Source organism: Dendrobates tinctorius, unplaced genomic scaffold (genome assembly GCF_039654945.1).
Source record: "Dendrobates tinctorius isolate UK_male_01 unplaced genomic scaffold, ASM3965494v1 ptg000104l, whole genome shotgun sequence".
In the NCBI taxonomy this organism is placed as follows: domain Eukaryota; kingdom Metazoa; phylum Chordata; class Amphibia; order Anura; family Dendrobatidae; genus Dendrobates; species Dendrobates tinctorius.
Genome location: NW_027361772.1, coordinates 12,001,510 through 12,022,660, shown reverse-complemented (window position 1 = coordinate 12,022,660; position 21,151 = coordinate 12,001,510). Strand labels below are relative to the sequence as shown.

The 21,151-nt window shown below is 48.1% G+C and overlaps 1 protein-coding gene across 4 annotated transcripts in view; it reads left to right on the top strand.

Annotated features, from left to right (window-relative positions):
* EVI5L (ecotropic viral integration site 5 like) overlaps positions 1-21,151 on the top strand; it is a 70,995-nt gene that overhangs the window by 20,584 nt on the left and 29,260 nt on the right. For 2 of the 4 annotated variants that reach the window (XM_073588755.1, XM_073588756.1), the window contains exons 3-12: positions 2,104-2,269; positions 5,772-5,996; positions 8,449-8,523; positions 8,614-8,739; positions 9,453-9,596; positions 10,196-10,285; positions 15,539-15,636; positions 15,722-15,782; positions 18,089-18,142; positions 20,309-20,341. In XM_073588755.1, coding sequence (XP_073444856.1) covers positions 2,104-2,269; positions 5,772-5,996; positions 8,449-8,523; positions 8,614-8,739; positions 9,453-9,596; positions 10,196-10,285; positions 15,539-15,636; positions 15,722-15,782; positions 18,089-18,142; positions 20,309-20,341 — 1,072 coding nt within the window. The remainder of the gene's footprint in view (positions 1-2,103; positions 2,270-5,771; positions 5,997-8,448; positions 8,524-8,613; positions 8,740-9,452; positions 9,597-10,195; positions 10,286-15,538; positions 15,637-15,721; positions 15,783-18,088; positions 18,143-20,308; positions 20,342-21,151) is intronic. The other 2 variants (XM_073588758.1, XM_073588757.1) reach the window with 1 other exon arrangement.

Below are 21,151 nucleotides of genomic sequence, written 5' to 3'. Positions count from 1 at the left end.
TTTTTTCTCTAATCACCAACCTCGGGTAAAGCTCATTTAGAGCGTTCAGCGATGAAACCAGGACACACTGAGCTGACCTTGGGGTGCAGCTTCAGGGATGAACAGTAACGTCATGGATGTTACCGCCAGTCACTGCCAGCTGTTCCCACACTCAGTTCAGTGTGAGCCGGCCGATGAACTGGTGTAAACTTCATGACGTCACTGCTAGCACCGTGAGAAATGTAATAACCTGGGAACCTTTTGCGATATTGTCCCCTTTCCCAGATTATTAACATCAGCCTCCAGTGGTCAGATTTCCCTCAGCTAGTTATGAAAATTATCCTGGAGCCCATGCCATTTTTTTTCTTATTATTTATTTTACACACGATGTACACAGTGGGTGCTGAATACAACTCCCATCATTATGGGTCCGTCCACTTCTGCTCCGATGCTGCACAGGGAAAGCTGCCTCCTATGGCAGGATTGGAAAAAATGTAGTTTGCGACCATTGTGCAAACAGGAACTGTCAATCTACAGTAGTGCACTCACTGGGAGGCAGGGGAGCAGTGTGCTCCTGATGAAAAAGAAATTGAAAAAACCTTTAAGAGGTTGCCTACATGAGATGTCCAATCTTAGCAAGATGGTGGGATAGGTGATAAGACATTGATGGCTGTCCCACCAATTGCAAAGAGGTTCAGCAGTTCTTCATGTAGTGAAGTAGTGGCCATGAATATGTAGCCATAGCTTCATTCAGAGCCCTGCACTAAGGATCACTGGGGATCCTCACAGCATTGGGACCTGGACCCCCCACAGTGATCAAGATATAAGCGTCTTAAAAAACATGATTGGCCTTATTGTCAAAGACGACATCTGAGGGGTCATGCAAGTACCACCGCTGCCACTAAAACAGTGAGCATATGTTATTTACACCTCCTATTCCAACACATGGAATATATATATATACCCCGGTACTGTCACTGCTAACGCCATGATAACCAAAGAGCTACTCACTGCCACCACCAATCGTTTTTCACAGGCCGATTAGACGCCTAATTTTTGGTTGTGTATGGCTTTCAGAAGTGTGGTTTACAGAACAAAAGGAACAGACCTGTTACCGTAATTTTTTTTTTTTTTTTAGTCCAGAACGACACGCTGTGTTTATAAAAAAAAAAAAAAAAATATATATATATATATATATATATATACACACAAAGGGAACAAAACAACACAGGATATACAATTTCATAAAATAGAATAATGAAACTTACAACACTGGCCACAGAGATGGCTCATCTAGCGAAGGAGAGCACTTTGGAAACGTCCAGTGAGCGGGAATCATGCATACACTGATATGTATCTCTCTGCAGGAACACAGATCATAATTCACCCCACACACCTCCCCTTGCTGTCTCATAACAGGTCTGGTCCTGGGATGTGACTTCAGTTTCAGAAGATTATGAGATTTCCAATTTCCAGGATATTTTCTCTCCTGGGGTCACAGGCGGGATATATTACCGTCATATTTTTTATCATGATTTTATTGTTACCCAGAGACCAACTCTACGACGTCGAAAATCTATATTTCGTAAATATAGGGTTGATCAAAACCCTAATATTCATAACTTTCCACCAGTGCCCCAGTGTCTAGCTGTTAATGTTCCCTTCAGAGGAAATGGGACAAAAGTTCTCTCTAACGGTGCTAGATTTCCTGATTCTCTTCTGCTCCAATCTATAAATCTCCGTCTTCCTCTTGATAGACATCCTGCTTGGTACTGCAGAGATCCTCCGCTTACGTAATTTAATCTCTTCCCATATGTTAAATATGTGGTCTTGTTACCAAAAGAAGTTTTATAGATTGTAAATTCTTTTTCCTACTGTAATTCTGTGTGAGAGAGGAGTACGGGGGAGTGATTGCCCCCTCACTGGAGCTGTTTTATGGATCTTGATGTTTTCTGTGACACTTATCTATTGCCGTATTTCTGGTCCATGATCCCGACTGTGACAGCGCAAGGGCACGGTGCTCCTTAGCATAATCCTGCTTGCACTAGGCATAGCGCACAAAGTATGGTTGGAGCATTTCTTTAATGTTGCCTTAGTCTGATGTGTATGGTCTTCCTATCTCAGGCTCCTGGAAGCAGACTCCAAATCCCTACGCAGTGTTTCCGGATCCTGCAGGACCAGTGTCACCTCCCCGGGGCCACCACCTCTGGACCAGGACAGCTGGGAGCTTTGGGGACGCATTGTCACTCACTGGGAAGAATGGACCAGGAGGAAGGAGAAGCTTCTAAAGGTTAGTGAGAGGCAGAGATGATGAAGAAGAGCTTATGTATGACCACGCAAGGTCAGGTTATCTGCCTCTAGAGGGAAAAGATTTGATTATGTTCTGTTCTTCGGGTATATTACATTACAGGACAATGTATTACCCTGCTGGCAATCATTAACACTGATTGTGCTATTACTGAGCAGACGGACGGCTGCATGCTCTTCATCAGCTGAAATCCTATCTGCTTCTTCCTGTGTTCATGGCTGCTGGTGCTGGATTGTAAAAGCTCAGGCTCTGCTCCCTACATGTGACAGCTGCTCTGCCTGCAATACCTTCACATGCTTCTGTACACTCTTGTAATTATCTAGTGACATTGCTGTCACTTGCTAATTATCTCAGATTTGGCATGATTTTATGCAAATTAGCTGTAGGAGGAAGAAAGCTGATACTCTAATGCCACCTACTGGAGGAAGCCATCGTATTAGTCGGTGTCAACCTTGTAAAGGGAATCTGACAGCAGGTTTTGTTATGTAATCTGATAGCCTGATAGCATATTGTAGGGACAGAGACCCTGATTCCAGTGATGTACCACTTACTGGGCTTCATGGTGCAGTTTTGATAGAATCCCTGTTTTCAGTGTCTCAGCCCCTACCTCATTCTGCTTTCAGATTAAATAGCAAAAAAACTTCTTACAGATTCCCGTTAAATAAAATCTGTCAGCAAGTTAAGTCCATCTACAGTGGCTTTCAAAAGTATTCACCCCTTTGGCATTTTTTCATGTTTTGCTACCTGACAACCTGAAATTTCACTCTTTTTTTTGAGGGTCTGCATCAGTTGATGTAAAGAACATGCCCACAGCTGTGAACATTTGTTTTTCTGTTTATTGTGAAGCAAGCAACAAATAGTACACAGTAACTGAAAACTTCAGTGTGCATAACTATTCACCCTCCCAACCCCCCCCCCCCCCCAAAAAAAAAAAAAAAAAAGTCAGTTCTTTGTAGAGCCTCGTTTTGCGGCAATTACAGCTGCAAGTTGCGTTGGAAAAGTCTGGACTTTCCACACCTTGCCACTGGGATTTTTGCTCATTCCTCAAAGTAAAACTGCTCCAGCTTCTTCAAGTTAGATGGTTTCCTCTGGTGAACCGCGATCTAAAAGTCTAACCACAGATTATCAATTGGATTAAGGTCTTGGCTTTGACTAGGCCACTCCAAAACATTTACACGTTTCCCCTTAAAACACTCAAGTGTTGCTTTAGCACTGTGCTTTGCGTCATTGTGTTGTTGGAAGGTGATCCTCCGTCCCAGTCTCAAATCACTGACAGAGTTTAAACAGGTTTTGCTCAAAAATATCCCTGTATTTTGCACCATCTATCTTCCCCTCGACTCAGACCATTTTCCCTGACCCTGCTACCGAAAAATATCCCCACAACATGTTGCTGCCACCATGTTTCACTGTGAGGATGGTGTTCTTGGGGTGATGAGCTGTGTTTTTTTGGCACCAGACATGGTGTTTTACTTAGTGGCCAAAAAGTAAAATTTTGGTCTCATCTGACCAGAGCATATATTTGGGGAGTCTCCCACATGTCTTTTGGCAAACTCAAAGCGAACCAACGAACCTTACAATTTGTGTGTGGGTAAGTAAAGGCTTTTTTCTGCTCACTCGTCCATAAAGGCCACCTCTATGTAGTGTATGACTTATTGTGATCGTATGGACAGAAACTCCAGTCTCTGCTTGGGAACTCTACAGCTCCTTCAGGGTCACCTTTGGTCTCAGTGTTGCCTCTCTGATTAATGCCCTCCTTGCCTGGGCTCAGAGTTTTGGAGGGCGGCCCTCTCTTGGCAGGTTTGTTATGGTACCATGTTCTTTCCCTTTGATGATAATGGATTTGATGGTGCTCCGGGACCGGGAATCATCAGAGATTGCGATTTTTTTTTTATAACCCAACCCTGACTTGTACTTCTCAACAACTTTGTCCCTGACTTGTTTGGAGATCTCCTGGGTCTTCATGGTGTTCGGAGATCTCCATGGTGTTCGGTTAGTGCCGTGGGGCCTCTTGCTAATGGTGTTGCAGCCTCTGTGGCCTTCCAGAAAAGGTAAAGTGTATATACTGACAGACATGTAACACATAGATCGCACACAGGGGGCGTCCTGTCACTAAATATGTGACTTATGAAGGTAATTGCTTGCACCAGAAATTTTAAGGGGCTTTGTTGCAAAAGGGATAAATACATATGCACATGACAATTTTTAGTTATTTGATCCCATAAATTTAATTTATGACTTTATTTCTCATTTCACTTCACCCTCTTAGACTATTTAGTGCTGACAAATCACACACAAATCGGATTACAAAAATATTTGAACACGTTGTAATGTAACAAAATAGGTAAAAAGCCAAGGGGTTGAGTACTTTCGCAAACCACTGTATATGCTCATGTAGGTCATTAAAACAATTGACACCTTCCAATTTGCTGTGTGTTGATCTGGGCGGGATAAATTTGTAGGTTTTCAGCCTGGGAGAGGCATGTAAGGTTATGGTCCCATCAGTGGGGGTACATCTTGTCACCACTAACGGGCTCTCACAAATTGGCTAATTTGTGCTCTAAGTACCTTCATTTTTTAACATGTTTTTTATAGCAGTAATGCCGTTCCAATGTCCTATATTCGGTGTTTGCATGTTATAGCATTTCGGAGTGCAGCGGTATTTCCTTGGTTATATTGAATAGTGGTGACGGCTCGCACCTGTTCGCACTTCTCTTATTCTGTTTGGAGGTGCTGGTCAATTTTTTTTATTTTTGCTTTCGGCATTTCCCGGTTGGAATTTTTCTGTGTCCACAGCACCCGCAGGCAGTTCCCTGGGCCAGCCAGCTACCAAGACTTTCGTTAGGTGCCCCGGGCGGGACGAAGCCCCTAACGCTTCTTTAACGATTTGTCCGGAAGAACGTAACGGGGCATTTAGCTTTTAATGACCTACATGAGCGTATAAACGGTTAAAAGGGGTGGGGTGGGTTAAACTTGCTGACAGTTTCCCTTTAAGAAACCTTAGCCAAAACGAAAAAACCTCCATCTGTAGACAAATGTTTCTGGGTTCTTGTCCTCATCTGAGCAAAGTAGGTTACTAGTTGCCTGGGTGAGAGGCCTTCGGCAGAGGTCTGCAGGGGGGAATTTTCCTTGAGGAGGTTGCTAAGATGGCAAGAACCTGGGTACAGCTGCGGCAGATGGAGGCTGTCTCCTTTTTAGAGAAGACACTGGTTTGGCTGAACTTCCAAAAGCCCTATGGCAGTGCTCAGAATAAGGTCAACATTGACTTATAGGGTAGCTACCCCCAGTAGGTGGTACTAGGGTGAAGTTTTGGTCTTCACGGAAAATGGCTACTTGGCGTAGCTTTTTGCCAGGACCTTTACCTGGCTGATAAGTCTCCCTATGCCCCATCTCAGCGCACATGTTGGTAGCGGCACTTGCCTCTCTTAAGCTCTAACTTCTTAAAGACATCTCCCGTTTGCCATCTACTTTCCCGTGTGTCCCGCAGGAGCTCATACGGAAGGGGATCCCTCACCACTTTCGCGCCATAGTATGGCAGATGTTATGCAACGCAACAGACATGCCAGTGAAAAAGCAATACGCCGATCTTCTCAAGATGTCTTCCCCCTGTGAGAAGCTGATCCGGAGGGACATCGCTCGTACCTACCCTGAACATGACTTCTTCAGGGGTCAGGACAGCCTGGGGCAGGAGGGACTGTTTAATGTCATGAAGGTAAAGAAAAAAGACAATATGGGAGGATTCCATAATCATGGAGGAATGAATGAATGAAATCCACCATGTCAGGGTATGAGAAATGGAATCCTGCCATTCACTGCCCAATAAAAGGGTACCTGTTAAAAACTTTTGACATGCCAGACATTTTGATGGGTGAGGGTCTTGGTGCCTCCATAGATCCCTTACAAGTAGGAGCAGGACCCCCGTAGCTGAGTGCTGTGCCCCTTCATCTCTGACCAGCTGTCCTCAGAGAGCGACACAGGTGGTGTAAGGACCCGTTTAAGGTACGTGCACCCATTTAGTATTTAGACATCTCGGCTGCAAATACTGAAGTGTTGTCAGGAAAAACGCAGCGTAAAAGTTTGCCACGTTTTTTCCAAGTCATTGGAAAGCGCTAAGGAAATGCTGTCATGCTGCAGATCTGAAGCTGCTTCAAAATCTGCAAAAATGCCTTGAAAAAACACGCCAAAAACACAACAGGTGCACGTTCCCTAAAGATCTCAGCGCCCGGATGACAAGTGTAGGTTTATTAGAGGGCCCCTATCCAAAATGAGTGCGTTGATTCGCAACCAATCAGATTCACCAAGAATTGCGCCAAAAATTTGAATTTGCCAAGGTCCAACTCTTTTGTGACTTGTTTGCTGGATTTCTATTGACCGCTGGTAAGGGAGTTACAAACAATAAAAGATTTCTACTCCCACGTCCAAGACTCGCCACTGACTTGTCTTCCCACCTCGCCTCCAAGCTAGGATCTGTGCTTCGGATCTTCGCCCCCGAGATTTACGCCGCTGACTAGGTCTCGGGTCACTCATAGGTTTGAGTCATCTGAATCGACAAGTAAATCTGATTCAGACCAAAACTAAGGTGCCCCGAAAAGATGTTTTAATGTTGAGGTGTTTCCAGAAGTATAATAAAAAGAAATTCAGGGAAGAGGTTAAAGTAGAATACAAAGTCGTTCAGGTCTGAGGAGGCCTCACATCTCTGCCACTCCGTGCTGGAAGACCTAAGGATCTGTAGTGAAGGCAGGGAGCTCCGGCCGCTGGACAGGGAGGACCAGGCCTAAGACAAGGGGAGTTGAATCTTGTGCTGTTCTTTAACCCCTTCCCTCCTTTAATATACGTCAAAGTCTGGAGAGTCCTCAGAACGTAACAATCTTTCTTGGCACTTTCGATTTGGGTTGTAATTTTTTTTTTTTTTTGTGGATTCAGATGAATCAAACCCCCCCCAAAAAAAATGTTAAAGGGGTTATCCAAGACTATATTAATTTGTTAGTGTGGGCCTAAAAATTAACAGGCAGGAAGTCGCTAACTACCTGCCTTTTGTGCTCAGCGCCGACCTCGGTTGGCACAGAGCTGTCACAGACCGCTCTTGCCAGCGACTCTGCTGCTTCTGCTGATTTCACGTCGACAGGGCAGTGGCTTCCCCTCCGCTTTGCTCTGTTGACAGGGCATCATTGCCAACGTCATGCTGATTGAAGCTGGCTCCTCGCTACCTAGCTACAGGACGCTGGCTATCAATCAGCATGATGTTGACAGTAACGCCCCGTCAGCAGAGCAGCACTGAAGAAGAAGGAGCAGCTGAATCCCCACGAGGAGTGGGCAGTGACCTCTCTGAGCCGGCACCGCATAGAACAGGCAGGGAGTTAGTAGCTAGCTGCCTGTTAGTTTTTGTCTCATAGTAAAATAATAATATATTTCTGGATAAACCCTTTAAAAGTTCTCTGGTACCTTTCGATTTAAAAAACTTTTGACATGTCATAGCCAGTCTTAGGTTACTTTCACACCTGCGTTTTTTTGCGGTGCGTTTTTTGCGCACACAAACGCATGAAAAAAAACGCATCATGCATTTGTGTGCATTTTTTTTGCGGGTTTTGGTGCGTTTTTTTTTTTAAACACATGCGGTTTTTTGCACATACGCGCGCATTACAGTGCACACGTATGCGCACCCATAGACTATAATGGGTGTTTTGCTGTAAAAAACGCATTTCATTTTTTTGGGGCAAGTCGAACATACAAAAAATGCAACAGGATGCATTTTGTACGCCCGAGCGCACACTGCAAAAAACGCATGCGCATACAAACGCGTACAAACGCATGTGTATGCGCACCCATGTGAAAGATAGGGGGAAAAAACGCAAGTGTGAAACCAGCCTTATCAATCCTTCGACTTGGTCCTTACCCACCAATCACATTCATCAAGTGTCCGCAGGATAGCTGACTCCCACCGATCACTAGATCCCCCCATTTCTCCTAGCTGTGGATGTTGGTCTTACATAAGTGCTGCCGCTGCATTCATTGTCTATGGGACTGACCGAGATAGCCAAGGCTGCATCATCATTAACCAGGAGGAGATGTGCATGGAACCGGCTGTCACCATCAGTTCCATGATGGACAGATGGAGCCACAGTCCTCCTTGTAGTATACAGAGCTTCTTCTCTCTCTCCCCCCAGGCGTACTCACTGATAGACCGAGAGGTGGGCTACTGTCAGGGCAGCGCTTTCATTGTGGGCCTTCTTCTCATGCAGGTGAGCCGCTTCCTACACATCTGTCTTGTATGGCCTCTCCTTTAGTATTTGCCAGTCTTATACCATGCCCATTGCTCTCTGCCCCATTAGATGCCGGAGGAAGAAGCCTTCTGCGTGTTCGTCCGGCTGATGCAGGAGTACCGGTTACGAGAGCTCTTTAAGCCCAGTATGGCTGAGCTCGGCTTATGTATATACCAGCTGGAGTATATGTTACAGGTACGTCGCGCTCCGCGGGCTTTCTACTCCAGAGGGAGTTCAGTAGATAATACCAGTTTTCCTATCCTGATCTATGAATATAATGATGACATTGGCTACACGTGTAAATGGTGGGAGGCTGAGAAGGGGACAGGTCAATCTGGGCCCCTCTTTACTTTGGGTTTTACCCTTCAGTTACGTTAGTCTTAATATTACGACACCCACCGGGAACAGCAGCACCAACATCGGTGGAAAGGCGCCGTTGCAGAGCAGCCATAGTTTTTATTTTCTATACGGCGTTGAATTGATTTCACAGGAGTTGTCAAAAAGTGGACAACCCCTTTAATCAAGAGAGGCCGTTGAAATCTCCTATGGGTCACAGTTCAGTTTCCTTTTCTGCTGCTTGAAGTTACAGGTCCCACGGCTGCAGGCGCTTTGCCCCTGTGCACCCATAACAACCCTTCCCATCTTAGTTCTGTCCTATCATGGGCACAAATTATGGACTAACACCTAAGTCACAGTTCACATGCATGTCCATAAATAAGTGTCACTGTCCCGGCCAGTTATTATGCAGACTAGTGACTCTGATTCATAAAACGCTCTTGTGACGAGGCCGACAAGCTAAGAAGTGTTGTCATGGGGTCTCATATTGTGATAACTAAGCACAGCGAACACGAAAAAAAGTATCACTACGGGATGGATTATTGCATAAACGCCTGATATTCCTGTTTCAGGACCAGCTCCCAGAGTTAAACCTCCACTTTCGCTCTCACTGCTTCCACACGTCTATGTATTCCTCATCCTGGTTTTTGACTCTTTTCCTCACGACGTTCCCATTGCCTATAGCCACTCGTGTGTTCGATATTTTCATTTATGAGGTGAGTGGCGGCTGTCTCTCTGCTACCGATTTCTGCTTTCTCTGTGCTGCCGATTTCTGCTTCCTCTGTGTTCCTGATTTCTGCTGTCTCTCTGCTACCGATTTCTGCTTTCTCTGTGCCACCGACTTCTGCTGTCTCTGTGCTCCTGATTTCTGCTGTCTCTGTGCCTCCAATTTCTGCTTTCTCTGTGCTGCCGATTTCTGCAGTCTCTGTACCGCCGATTTCTGCTGTCTCTGTGCTCTCTGTTCTCTCTGCTGTCTCTGCGCTTCTGATTTCGGCTTTCTCTCTGCTACCGATTTCTGCTGTCTCTGTGTCGCCGATTTCTGTTCTCTCTCTGCTGTCTCTGTGTCGCCGATTTCTGCTTTCTCTGTGTTGCCGATTTCTGCGGTCTCTGTGCTGCCGATTTCTGCGGTCTCTGTGCTGCCGATTTCTGCGGTCTCTGTGCCGCCGATTTCTGCGGTCTCTGTGCCGCCGATTTCTGCGGTCTCTGTGCCGTCGATTTCTGCAGTCTCTGTGCCGCCGATTTCTGCGGTCTCTGTGCTGCCGATCGCTGCAGTCCTAGCCGTGAATGCTCCGATATCTTTGCTGTCACCTTTCAGGGCCTGGAAGTCATATTCCGAGTAGGGATGGCCCTGCTGACCGTGAACCAGACCGAGCTGATGCAGCTGGATATGGAAGGCATGTCTCAGGTAAGAAATATGGCCGCCATCTATGGCGATCGTTCATAACCATGTCTATAATCTGCAGCAAGCAAGGCTTAACAATGTCATGTCGGTCTAAAGTCGCGGGTGCTGAGCAGTGGAAGGGTGGTCCCTTATAAGTCCTTGTGGTACACATATTTGGTCCTTTTTTGGAAAAGGGTCACATTTTTATAAATTTGTCTCGCTTTATACAGTGAAATATAATAAGTTCAAATTAATTCTGCAGGTCACTTTGACTGTAGCGGTACCAAATATTATATTTTTTTAGGTCGTAATTTTTTTTAAAAATTATTTTATGTGTTATTAAAAGGGGTTGTGTCCTTTTTCTCCTTCGCCTCATTGGGGGACACAGGTACTGTGGGTGTATGCTACTTCCACCTGTAGGCTGACACTAAGTGGAAAAAAATAGGTTAGCTCTTCCTCCGCCGGATACACCCTCGGCCCGATTGCGGGCGGAAACCAGTTCATGCTTAGTGTCCGTTGGAGGCATATGTCTGTTTTTTTTCCCCCCCTTTTTCTATGAAGATGAGAAAGGGGTGACGCACAAAATTGAAAGGGTCCGATCTCCCCAAACCAACAACGGGCGAGCACGTGCGAGTGTCTCCTCCATATATCCTCTCCTGCACTGTGGGACATGATGCGGGACTTAGCCCTGACCACCCTAAGGTATTGAAACCCTAGGCTGTACAGAGGCACAAGCATAGTCCGTGCGGCCCCCACTGCTCCACCAATGCTAGACTGCAGTGCTGCAAGGCGGCGGACAGTCCCTCTCCTCACCCTTGGGTTAGATGGAGCTAGGGTGCCTGCACCGTCCTATATGTGGACCCCCCCTCCCTCCCATCTACCTGAGCTGGAAGCTGAAGCATCGTCCCGGAGGGGGATGGCCTGGGAGGGCTCCTGCAGCAGCGTCCACAGGGCTGGAGCCTTAGCCTTTTCCCCGGGGGCTAGAGACCACGGCAGCGTGTCCTGGCATCAGGCCACGGATCCTCGGCCTGGGACTCCGTGGGTCGGTAGCCCCCCGTTGCGGGCAGACGCTAGAAATCCAGCCCGTGGCTTCTTCGCGTCACTTCCGGCAGCCCACCCCCGTGGCCTGGGCGGGCGCCGAAGAAATTGAGCCCCCTGCTTCGGACCAGCGCTAGGCTTCAATTCAGAAGTACCGCCCCAAGGACGCCTCTTCTTCCGACGGCCCGCCCACAGCTGAGGCGAGCGTTTTTTTGAGCTGGAGCAGCACCCTGCTCTTCCAGGACACGCAGGGGCACAGGACTAGGGTAAGTGCTGCCCCCCAACCCGAGAGGCCACGCTACGTGAAAACGAGGAGTGCTCCCCCCCCCCCAGCGGTCTGGAGTGCTGATGCCTGGCAGATTCAGCATGTCTGGAAAAGCTAAGACACACACGTTTCTTTACGCTGCATGCATCTCTTGTCGGGCCGCTTTTCCGCAAGGGCAGAGCAAGCGATTATGCGAAGGCTGCGATTCCAAACGCGCCCAGGAGCCCTCCCCTGCGACTGAGCCCAGTGTACTAAGTCCCCCGAAATGGGCCCTATCACTGTCGCAGTCTATGGCGTCACTTACGCGAGTAATCGAGTCCCTTCACACCCCAGATGGGGGCAGGGATAGTGGCTCGCCTGTCTTGGAGGGGTCCTCCACCTCACAGGAGCCTCCGGACTGCAGGGGCCGCTCTCTCACTAGGCAGATGCGGGGGAAACGAACCCACACGGCGTCTCCCGGTCCATCCGGTGCCTCGGCATCAGTGAGTTCTGCTTCTCGCTCTCCTTCACCAGTAGTCGATAGCGAGCAAAGCTCAGATTACGACTCGGACGAACCCCTTGACCTAGATACTCCGGGGTGTCGGGAAACAGTGGACAGCCTCATCGAAGCCGTCATCCAGACTCTGGGGATTGAGGATGATTCCACCTTGGCTGCAGGCCATAAGGTGTCATTTAAGCGAGTTAAGCGGCCGCATAGAGTATTTTGCACTAGCCCAGAGTTCGAGGACATAGTGCAACAACACAGGGAACGGCCGGACAGACGCTTCTCGGGCCAGAAGGCGGTCGATGCGAGGTATCCGTTTGCCCCGGATCTCTGTAAAAAATGGACGGAATCCCCAACGGTGGATCCACCCGTGTCACGCTTGGCCTCTAAAACCCTGTTATCAGTACCTAGTGGTTCTTCTATTAAGGATCCCGATGATCGTCTCATAGAGAGCTTGGCTCGCTCAGTTTTTGAAGCATCAGGATCAACACTCTCTCCCTTGTTCGCGGCAACATGGGTAGCCAAGGCCATGATTTCTTGGTCAGAATCATTGAACAGAGCCTTACAAGATAGGGACCTACCTGCAGAGGTATCAGAGATCGTGAGTCAGATCACTATGGCTGGGGACTACTTAATCAATGCATCTTTGGATGCAGCCAATTGCGCGATTTCCATTAGGAGAGCGCTATGGTTAAGGATATGGTGGGCCGATTCAACCTCCAAGAAGTCCTTGGCTTCTCTACCTTATCAGGGCGGCCGCCTATTCGGAGAGAAGTTAGACCAGCTCATCTCCGACTCCACATGAGGGAAGAGCGGTTTTCTCCCTCAACAAAAGGTCAAACCGCCGTTTCGTCACCAGTTTCAGGCACGTTTTCGGGCCTTTCACAACCCCGGGTGGACAACAGCGGACAATTCCGCCGCTCCAGGTCGCCCCAACCAGGATAGGGATCGACAGGTCTCATATAGAACCAACCCGTTGGGGAGAATGCATACTCACCAGCCCAGGTCGAGGGGAACCAGGTCCCAAAGATCCTGAGCCAAATGACTCGAGGCATTTTTCAGGCAACATCAGCAAAGTAGGCGGCCGCCTACTCTAGTTTTGCCACATCTGGCTCACCTTCGCATGCGACACGGCCATCCTGCACTCCCGGGGCACAGTCATCTTGCCTTACTTAGACGACCTCTTGGTCAAGGGCCCTTCGATTCGGGCATGCGAGGAAAGTGTCAAAATCACGCTAGATACTCTTTCCCGCTTAGGGTGGTTGGTCAACGTGAAGAAATCATCCCTTGTTCCAGCTCAGAGGATTTCCTTTTTAGGGATGATCTTCGACACCTTCCAAGGGTTGGTAATTCTCCCTCGAGACAAGGCTCTAGCTCTCCGACAGGGAGTCCGGACGCTTCACCAACCAGTCCCTCACACCAACCATTTCGGGATGAGGATTCTAGGGAAAATGGTGCCAGCAATGGAAGCGATCCCGTTCGCCCTGTTCCATCTTCGTCCCCTTCAGCACGCCCTCTTGTCATCCTGGGAAAAGAACCCTTTCACGCTCGACCACCGGTGCTGGTTGTCCTCTCAGGTCAGACAGTCACTCGAGTGGTGGACAGTCAGTTCCCCCAGACCATTGGTTGGTGGTCACAACCGACGCCAGCCTCCTCGGCTGGGGAGCGGTTTTTCGCCATCACACGACCCAGGGATGGTGGTCGCCACAGGAGGCACGCCTCCCGATCAACTTGTTGGAAATACGAGCGATCTGGCTGGCTCTGCAACATTTTCATCACCTTCTAGCAGGCCGCCCCATCCGGATTCAATCGGACAATGCCATGGCGGTGGCTTACATAAATCATCAAGGGGGCACCCGCAGCAGAGCAACCATGTGCGAGGTAGGGCACGTTCTTCACTGGGCCGAGAGGAACCACTCGGTGATATCGGCGGTCCACATCCCGGGCGTGGAGAACTGGGCGGCAGACTTCCTCAACCGGCAAGGTCTTGCGTCCGGGGAATGGTCACTACACCCCGAGGTCTTCCAGCAGATTTGCCAATGGTGGGGAACACCGGATGTGGACCTGATGGCCTCCAGGTTAAACGCCAAGGTGCCCACGTTTGTCGCTCGGTCCAGGGACCCGCAGGCGATCGCCGTTGATACGTTGGTTCTACCATGGAACCAGTTTCGCCTCCCATACTTATTCCCCCGCTGCCACTACTTCCGAGGGTCATCAAGAAGATCAAAACAGAAGGGGTTCCAGCGATTCTGCTGGCCCCAGACTAGCCCCGTCGAGCATGGTACGCAGATCTAGTGCAGCTGCTCGCCGACGTTCCTTGGCGACTGCCAGAGCGCCCAGATCTACTGTCCCAGGGCCCGATCTTCCACCCGAGCTCAGGGGCCCTGTGCTTGATGGCATGGCCGTTGAATCTTGGATTCTGACCCAGGCGGGGTTTGGGCACAAGGTGGTTGCTACAATGGTTAGCGCCCGGAAGCCTACCTCGGCGCAAATTTACCATCACACCTGAAAGGTTTTCTTTTCTTGGTGTCGAGGCCGCGGTTATTCTCCACTGAGATTTTCTATTCCCAACATCTTGGCCTTTCTCCAGTCTGGCCTGGACTCAGGGTTGGCCCCAAGCTCATTGGCTCCAAGCTCCCTCAGGAGACAGATATCGGCACACTCTACTCGGGCAGTGGGCGCCTCTTGGGTGCTTCGGCACCAGGCTTCAACGGAACAGGTTTGCAAGGCAGCAACCTGGTCCAGCCTGCACACGTTTGCCAAACATTACAATATCCATACTCAGGCTTCAGCGGATGCAAGCCTAGGTAGAAGGATTCTCCAAGCAGTGGTGGCGCACCTTTAGACAGGAGGTGCATGTAGCTTGGGTCGGTGAGTCAACTTCCCACCCAGGGACTGCTTTAGGACGTCCCACAGTACATGTGTCCCCCAATGAGGCGAAGGAGAAACATGGATTTTTGTGATAAACTCACCGTAAAATCCTTTTCTCCGAGACGCTCATTGGGGGACACACTACCCACCCTAATAGCCAGTTGGCTCTTGTTTGTTTAATTAATGTGTATTTTCATTGATATTAGGGTGGTTTTTTTCTAGACATGTTGTTACCTGCATTAAGGCTGATTTTGTTGTTCTCCTACTGCTTTTGCACTAAACTGGTTTCTGCCCACAATAGGGGCGAGGGTGTATACGGCGGAGGAAGAGCTAACCTCTAGTGTCAGCCTCCAGGCGGCAGTAGCATACACTCCACAGTACCTGTGTCCCCCAATGAGCGTCTCGGAGAAAAGGATTTTACAGTGAGTTTATCACAAAAATCCATGTTTCACCTATCCTCTTAATGTATGATTTTTTTCTGGGATCACCCCTTTAAATGTCCGAGACTGGAGATAACTCTGATCCTGGCTATGTGGCAGAGTGTCCGCTGTCAAGCCTCTGCAATGATTTGTTCCCGGACGCCTATCTCTAGTAATATGTCTGTACTGGCGTTTCTCAGTATTTTCAGAAGGTGATCCCCCATCAGTTTGACAGCTGCCCAGATAAGCTGATCCATAAGGCATATCAAGTCAAGTACAACCCCAAGAGGATGAAACGGTAGGAAGCATCCCATAACTTTCTCCCCTTGAGGATGACTGTACAACTTTAATGCTGAGACCTGTTGATGGTTATTCTCTTTTAGATTGGAAAAAGAATATGCTGCCATTAAGAGCAAAGAGATGGAAGAGCAAATTGAAATCAAGGTGAGCACCGTCAGCTTTCTATAGCGAGGCGAAGCTAAACATAAAACTTAAATTTTCTTCCTTTTTTTTTTTTTTTTTAACTATTTAGCAAGCACTTTAATTGCTTGCAGATGGGTGGGGTTTGGCTCTTCAGACCCCTTACAGTTGCTCAGTGCAGCACACAGGAGCTAATGAGCAGATCAGCAGACAGGAGCACTCACATAGGCTGCGATGCCTATGCTCTTTATTGAATCAATACCCCAATTTTTGGTCCAAGGGCTCAGAACGACCATGTAATACCTCATTTCTCCTGTACTGGCCACTGCAGGAGAAATGTGTCACTTTCACCAGCAATAACAAGCGATCGGCTATGGTTTCAATTGGTGTATATACTGTATGTGTGTGTGTATAAATATACTAGATGGAGGCCCGATGCTATCGCATCGGGAGGGCAGTAATGTCATGGTGGGGGCAGGCTTTGCAGCGTTGAGAATCTCTCCCATCATGTGTTCACCCACCTATCCACTCTCTCTTTCCCCATGTGCTGACTTCTCCCGTCTGTGCTCTTTTCTTTGACCTGTCTACTCCATGTGCTATCCCCCTTGTCTGCTGTCTCTCTCCTTCCTGTGCTGTGTTCTCCCCTCATGTGCTGTCCCGTTTGAGCTGTCTGCCCCCGTGCTTTGTCTCTCTCACCCCGTGCACGTTCTCACTCCCCCATCTGCTGTCTTCTCTCATTGTCTGTGTCTGACCATGTACAGAACATACCACAGCTCCTGAGCAGGGGAGGAAGCAAAAGACAATACTAACATTACAGAAGGAGATCGCAGAGGATACATTTTGTGAGGTAAAATATTGTTTAAAAACAGTCAGTGAAATATTTTACCTCACAAAATGATTCCTCTGTGATCCCCTGCTGTAATGTCAGTATTGTCTTTTGCTTCCTCCCCTGCCCAGGAGATGTGGTATGCTCTGTTCACAGTCAGACACAGAAAATTTTTAAAATGAACTTTCGTTCGTGGGAAACCCCCCCCTTTAATGTGACCGGCTTCCTCTGCCTGTGGACACGTCGCGCATCTGCTGCAGGGATCAGCCAAATGATTCACTGTGCGGAATTCACGCAGGCGCAGAAAATCAGACCACCGTACAGCGTATACAGTGTGTGTGGGTGGTGCGATGGTGTTCCGCTGGTGGTACCGCGCAAGAGGCTGGTACCACCAGCAGTTTTCATATTGAGACACCCATCACTTGGGTGTCCGAATATGGCGGTCGGTGAACTTCCGCCACTTGGAATTCTGGGATCCGGACACATCTGGACAGAACAGGATGTGAAGACATTACAAGGTAATTTTAAATATAGATAGCAGACCAGTCATTGTTCCTGTCATAGTGAAAAATCCTGAGTTCTGTATTTTATGATATTTCTAATATTTTAATTTTTATTAAATTATTAATTTTATTACATTAAATTTATTTAATTTTACTATTGTAATATGTCTAAAAATTCTATTTTCACATCTTTTCTTTGTAATTCCAGAGTTAAAAGGGTTGCCAGTGCCACATAAACCAGATAACTCTCTTACCCACTGCAGGATAGATGATCTAGAAATGATATGCGGAGGCGCCATTAGCTGAGAGCCACCATTGATTTTGAAAATAGGTCCCCAAAGTCCCATGTGTGAATCGAGGGTTAGGAGCATGTGCGATCCATGCTCCCTTCACTGTCTGTGGTTGCACATGCTCCTACTGCTCCATTCACACTGGGGACTTTGCCCTATTCTCAGGATCAGATATATATCTTATTTATAGGACAACCCCATTAAAGTCCTAAAGGCCTTAGTCTACAAGTCTGTAGTCACTCTGTGTGAATTCTCACATTGCGCGCGCTGGGAGCAAGCTGTCATGTGACCATAGTATGTGGTTTTTTGACTAGACGTGTCTGGCCTCGGCCACTCACGTATTGTCGGCATGTGACTGCACGTATGCAAATGACATGCATGGCGCTCCCAGAGCTGGAATCAGAGAATCCTCACAGTGCACATGATGTGAGGTGGTCACCAACAATTCTGGGGGACGCCCATTGTTGAGATGGGTGCTGGTCACAATCATGAGCCAGGCTTTATCAGTCATTTGTGGCACTTATAGACCTGATGTGTAGAAGATTTTTGCTGTGTGGCTGCTTTACTGGGAGCTTGTGCTCACTGACGTGCGAGACGACACTGCGCATAGAGGTAGTGAATACTACTGGGGGCAGTGTTAGTGAAGACCCCTCTATTCTACTCCTGCAGGTGGTTCATTGTATCTCACTTTTCTCACAATCTTTTATGCAGCGGTTAAGAACAGAAAACAGACTTCTGAAGCAACGAATCGAAACTCTAGAAAAGGTAAGAAATGTCCTATGTCCAGAGTTATCGGCCCATTTTCTCATCTGTAGATCCATTCCTTTCTTTCCTATGCAGGAGGGTTAAAGGTGGCTGCCTTGTCTGTTGCAGAGGATAAAGCATGCTCCAGCACCACTCATGTCAGTGGCAGAGGATAAAGCATGCTCCAGCATCATACATGTCAGTGGCAGAGGCTAAAGCATGCTCCAGCATCATACATGTCAGTGGCAGAGGATAAAGCATGCTCCAGCATCATACATGTCAGTGGCAGAGGATAAAGCATGCTCCAGCATCATACATGTCAGTGGCAGAGGATAAAGCATGCTCCAGCATCATACATGTCAGTGGCAGAGGATAAAGCATGCTCCAGCACCGCACATGTTAGTTGCACAGAATAAAGCATGCTCCAGCATCGCACATGTCAGCTGCAGAGTATAAATCATGCTCCAGCACCGCACATGTCTGTTGTAGAGGATAAAGCATGCTCCAGAACCGTACATGTCAGTGGCAGAGGATAAAGCATGCTCCAGCACCGCACATGTCAGTGGCACAGGATAAAGCATGCTCCAGCACCATACATGTCAGAGGCAGAGGATAAAGCATGCTCCAGCACCGCACATGACAGTGGCACAGGATAAAGCATGCTCCAGCACTGCACATGTCAGTTGCAGAGGATAATGCATGCTCCAGCACCGCACATGTCAGCTGCAGAGTATAAAGCATGCTCCAGCACCCTGCATGTCTGTTGTAGAGGTTAAAACATGCTCCAGCACCACACATCAGTTGCACAGGATAATGCATGCGCCAATGCTCCAGCACCGCACATGTCAGTTGCAAAGGTTAAAGCATGCTTCATCACAACATGTCGGTTGCAGATGATAAAGCATGCTCCAGTGCCGCACATGTCAGTGGCAGAAGATAATACATGCTCCAGCACCACATGTCAGTTGCAGAGGATAATGCATGCTCCAGCACCGCTCATTTCAGCTGCACAGAAGTTAGAATGCTTCATCACCACATGTCAGTGGAAGAGGATAAAGCATGCATCAGCACCGCTCATGTCAGCTGCAGAGAATAAAGCATGCTTCAGCACCATACATGTCAGTGGCAGAGGATAAAGCATGCTCCAGCACTGCACATGTCAGTTGCAGAGGATAAAGCATGTTCCAACACCGCACATATCAGTTGCACAGAATAAAGCCTGCTCCAGCATCGCACATGTCAGCTGCAGAGTATAAAGCATTCTCTAGCACCGCATATGTCTGTTGTAGAGGTTAAAACATACTCCAGCACCGTACTTGTCAGTGGCAGAGGATAAAGCATGCTCCCACACCGCACGTCAGTTGCAGAGGATAAAGCATGCTCCAACACCGCACATGTCAGCTGCAGAGGATAAAGCATGCTTCATCACCACATGTCAGTTGCAGAGGATAATGCATGCTCCAGCACCATCATGTCAGTGGCATAGGATAAAGCATGTTCCAACACCGAACATGTTCCAGCACCACACATCAGTTGCACAGGATAATGCATGCACCATTGCTCCAGCACAGCACATGTAAGTTGCAGAGGATAAAGCATGCTTCATCACCACATGTCAGTTGCAGAGTATAAAGTATGCTCCAGCGCCGCACATGTCAGTTGCAGAGGACAATGCATGCTCCAGCACCGCACATGTCAGTTGCAGAGGATAAAGCATGCTCCAGCTACACACATGTCAGTTGCAGGGCATAAAGCATTCTCCAGCACCGCACATGTCAGTGGCAGAGGATAAAGCATGCTTCATCACCACATGTCAGTTGCAGAGTATAAAGCATGCTCCAGCGCCGCACATGTCAGTTGCAGAGGATAAAGCATGCTCCAGCACCGCACATGTCAGTTGCAGAGGATAAAGCATGCTCCAGCACCACACATGTCAGTGGCAGAGGTTATCTGACATGGTGCACATTGAGCTTATGCCTTGGCAACCATTTTTCTCTCCTCTTTGGGTAATTTCTTGCTATAGAAGTTGTCATTTATAAAACCTGTGGACGTCTGTCCTGCGTCTTGTAGTGCGGTGGTGGTTACCTTTTTCTTTCTCTCCCCTCTTCTTCCTGCTCTGTCTTTGTTTCTCTCGCTCTGTGTCTCTTATCTCGTCCTGTCCCTTCGTGTTTGTGGACTACCTCATAGGAAAGCGCTGCGTTAGCGGACAGGCTCATCCAGGTACAGTCACCTATCTTCTTGCTTATTTGTCTTCAGGATTGTTCCTGTTTTTTTCCTGTCGTATTTTTCCTATCACATTGTAATGGAGAGAAACTGAATGGAGGACAGAAGAGTTGAGGAAATTGTAGGTGGGAAATTAAAGGGGTTTCCCGCTTTTGGGTACTTTAGTTAAAAACTTCCCCTTTGGGCCGTCAGAACAAGCTCACTGTCCGATCCTTAGTTAACTCATTCTGCAGTCAGCAATTGACAATGCAACACACATGCTATTCACTGTATGCAGAATTATGAGACAAGTGAGTATTTTGACCATAATATCTTTTTGTGTGTCTTGCTCAGTGGTGGTCCAGTGTCAGTCTCCTCAGCTCGGCCGTGTCTCTGAGCACTGAACACCTTGTACTTCTGTGTCTTGCTCAGTGGTGGTCGGTGTCAGTCTCCTCACCTCGGCCATGTCTCTGAGCACTGAACACCTTGTACTTCTGTGTCTTGCTCAGTGGTGGTCGGGTGTCAGCCTCCTCATCTCGGTCGTGTCTCTGAGCACTGAACACCTTGTACTTCTGTGTCTTGCTCAGTGGTGGTCGGGTGTCAGTCTCCTCACCTCGGCCATGTCTCTGAGCACTGAACACCTTGTACTTCTGTGTCTTGCTCAGTGGTGGTCGGGTGTCAGCCTCCTCATCTCGGCCGTGTCTCTGAGCACTGAACTCCTTGTACTTCTGTGTCTTGCTCAGTGGTGGTCGGGTGTCAGCCTCCTCATCTCGGCCATGTCTCTGAGCACTGAACACCTGGTACTTCTGTGTCTTGCTCAGTGGTGGT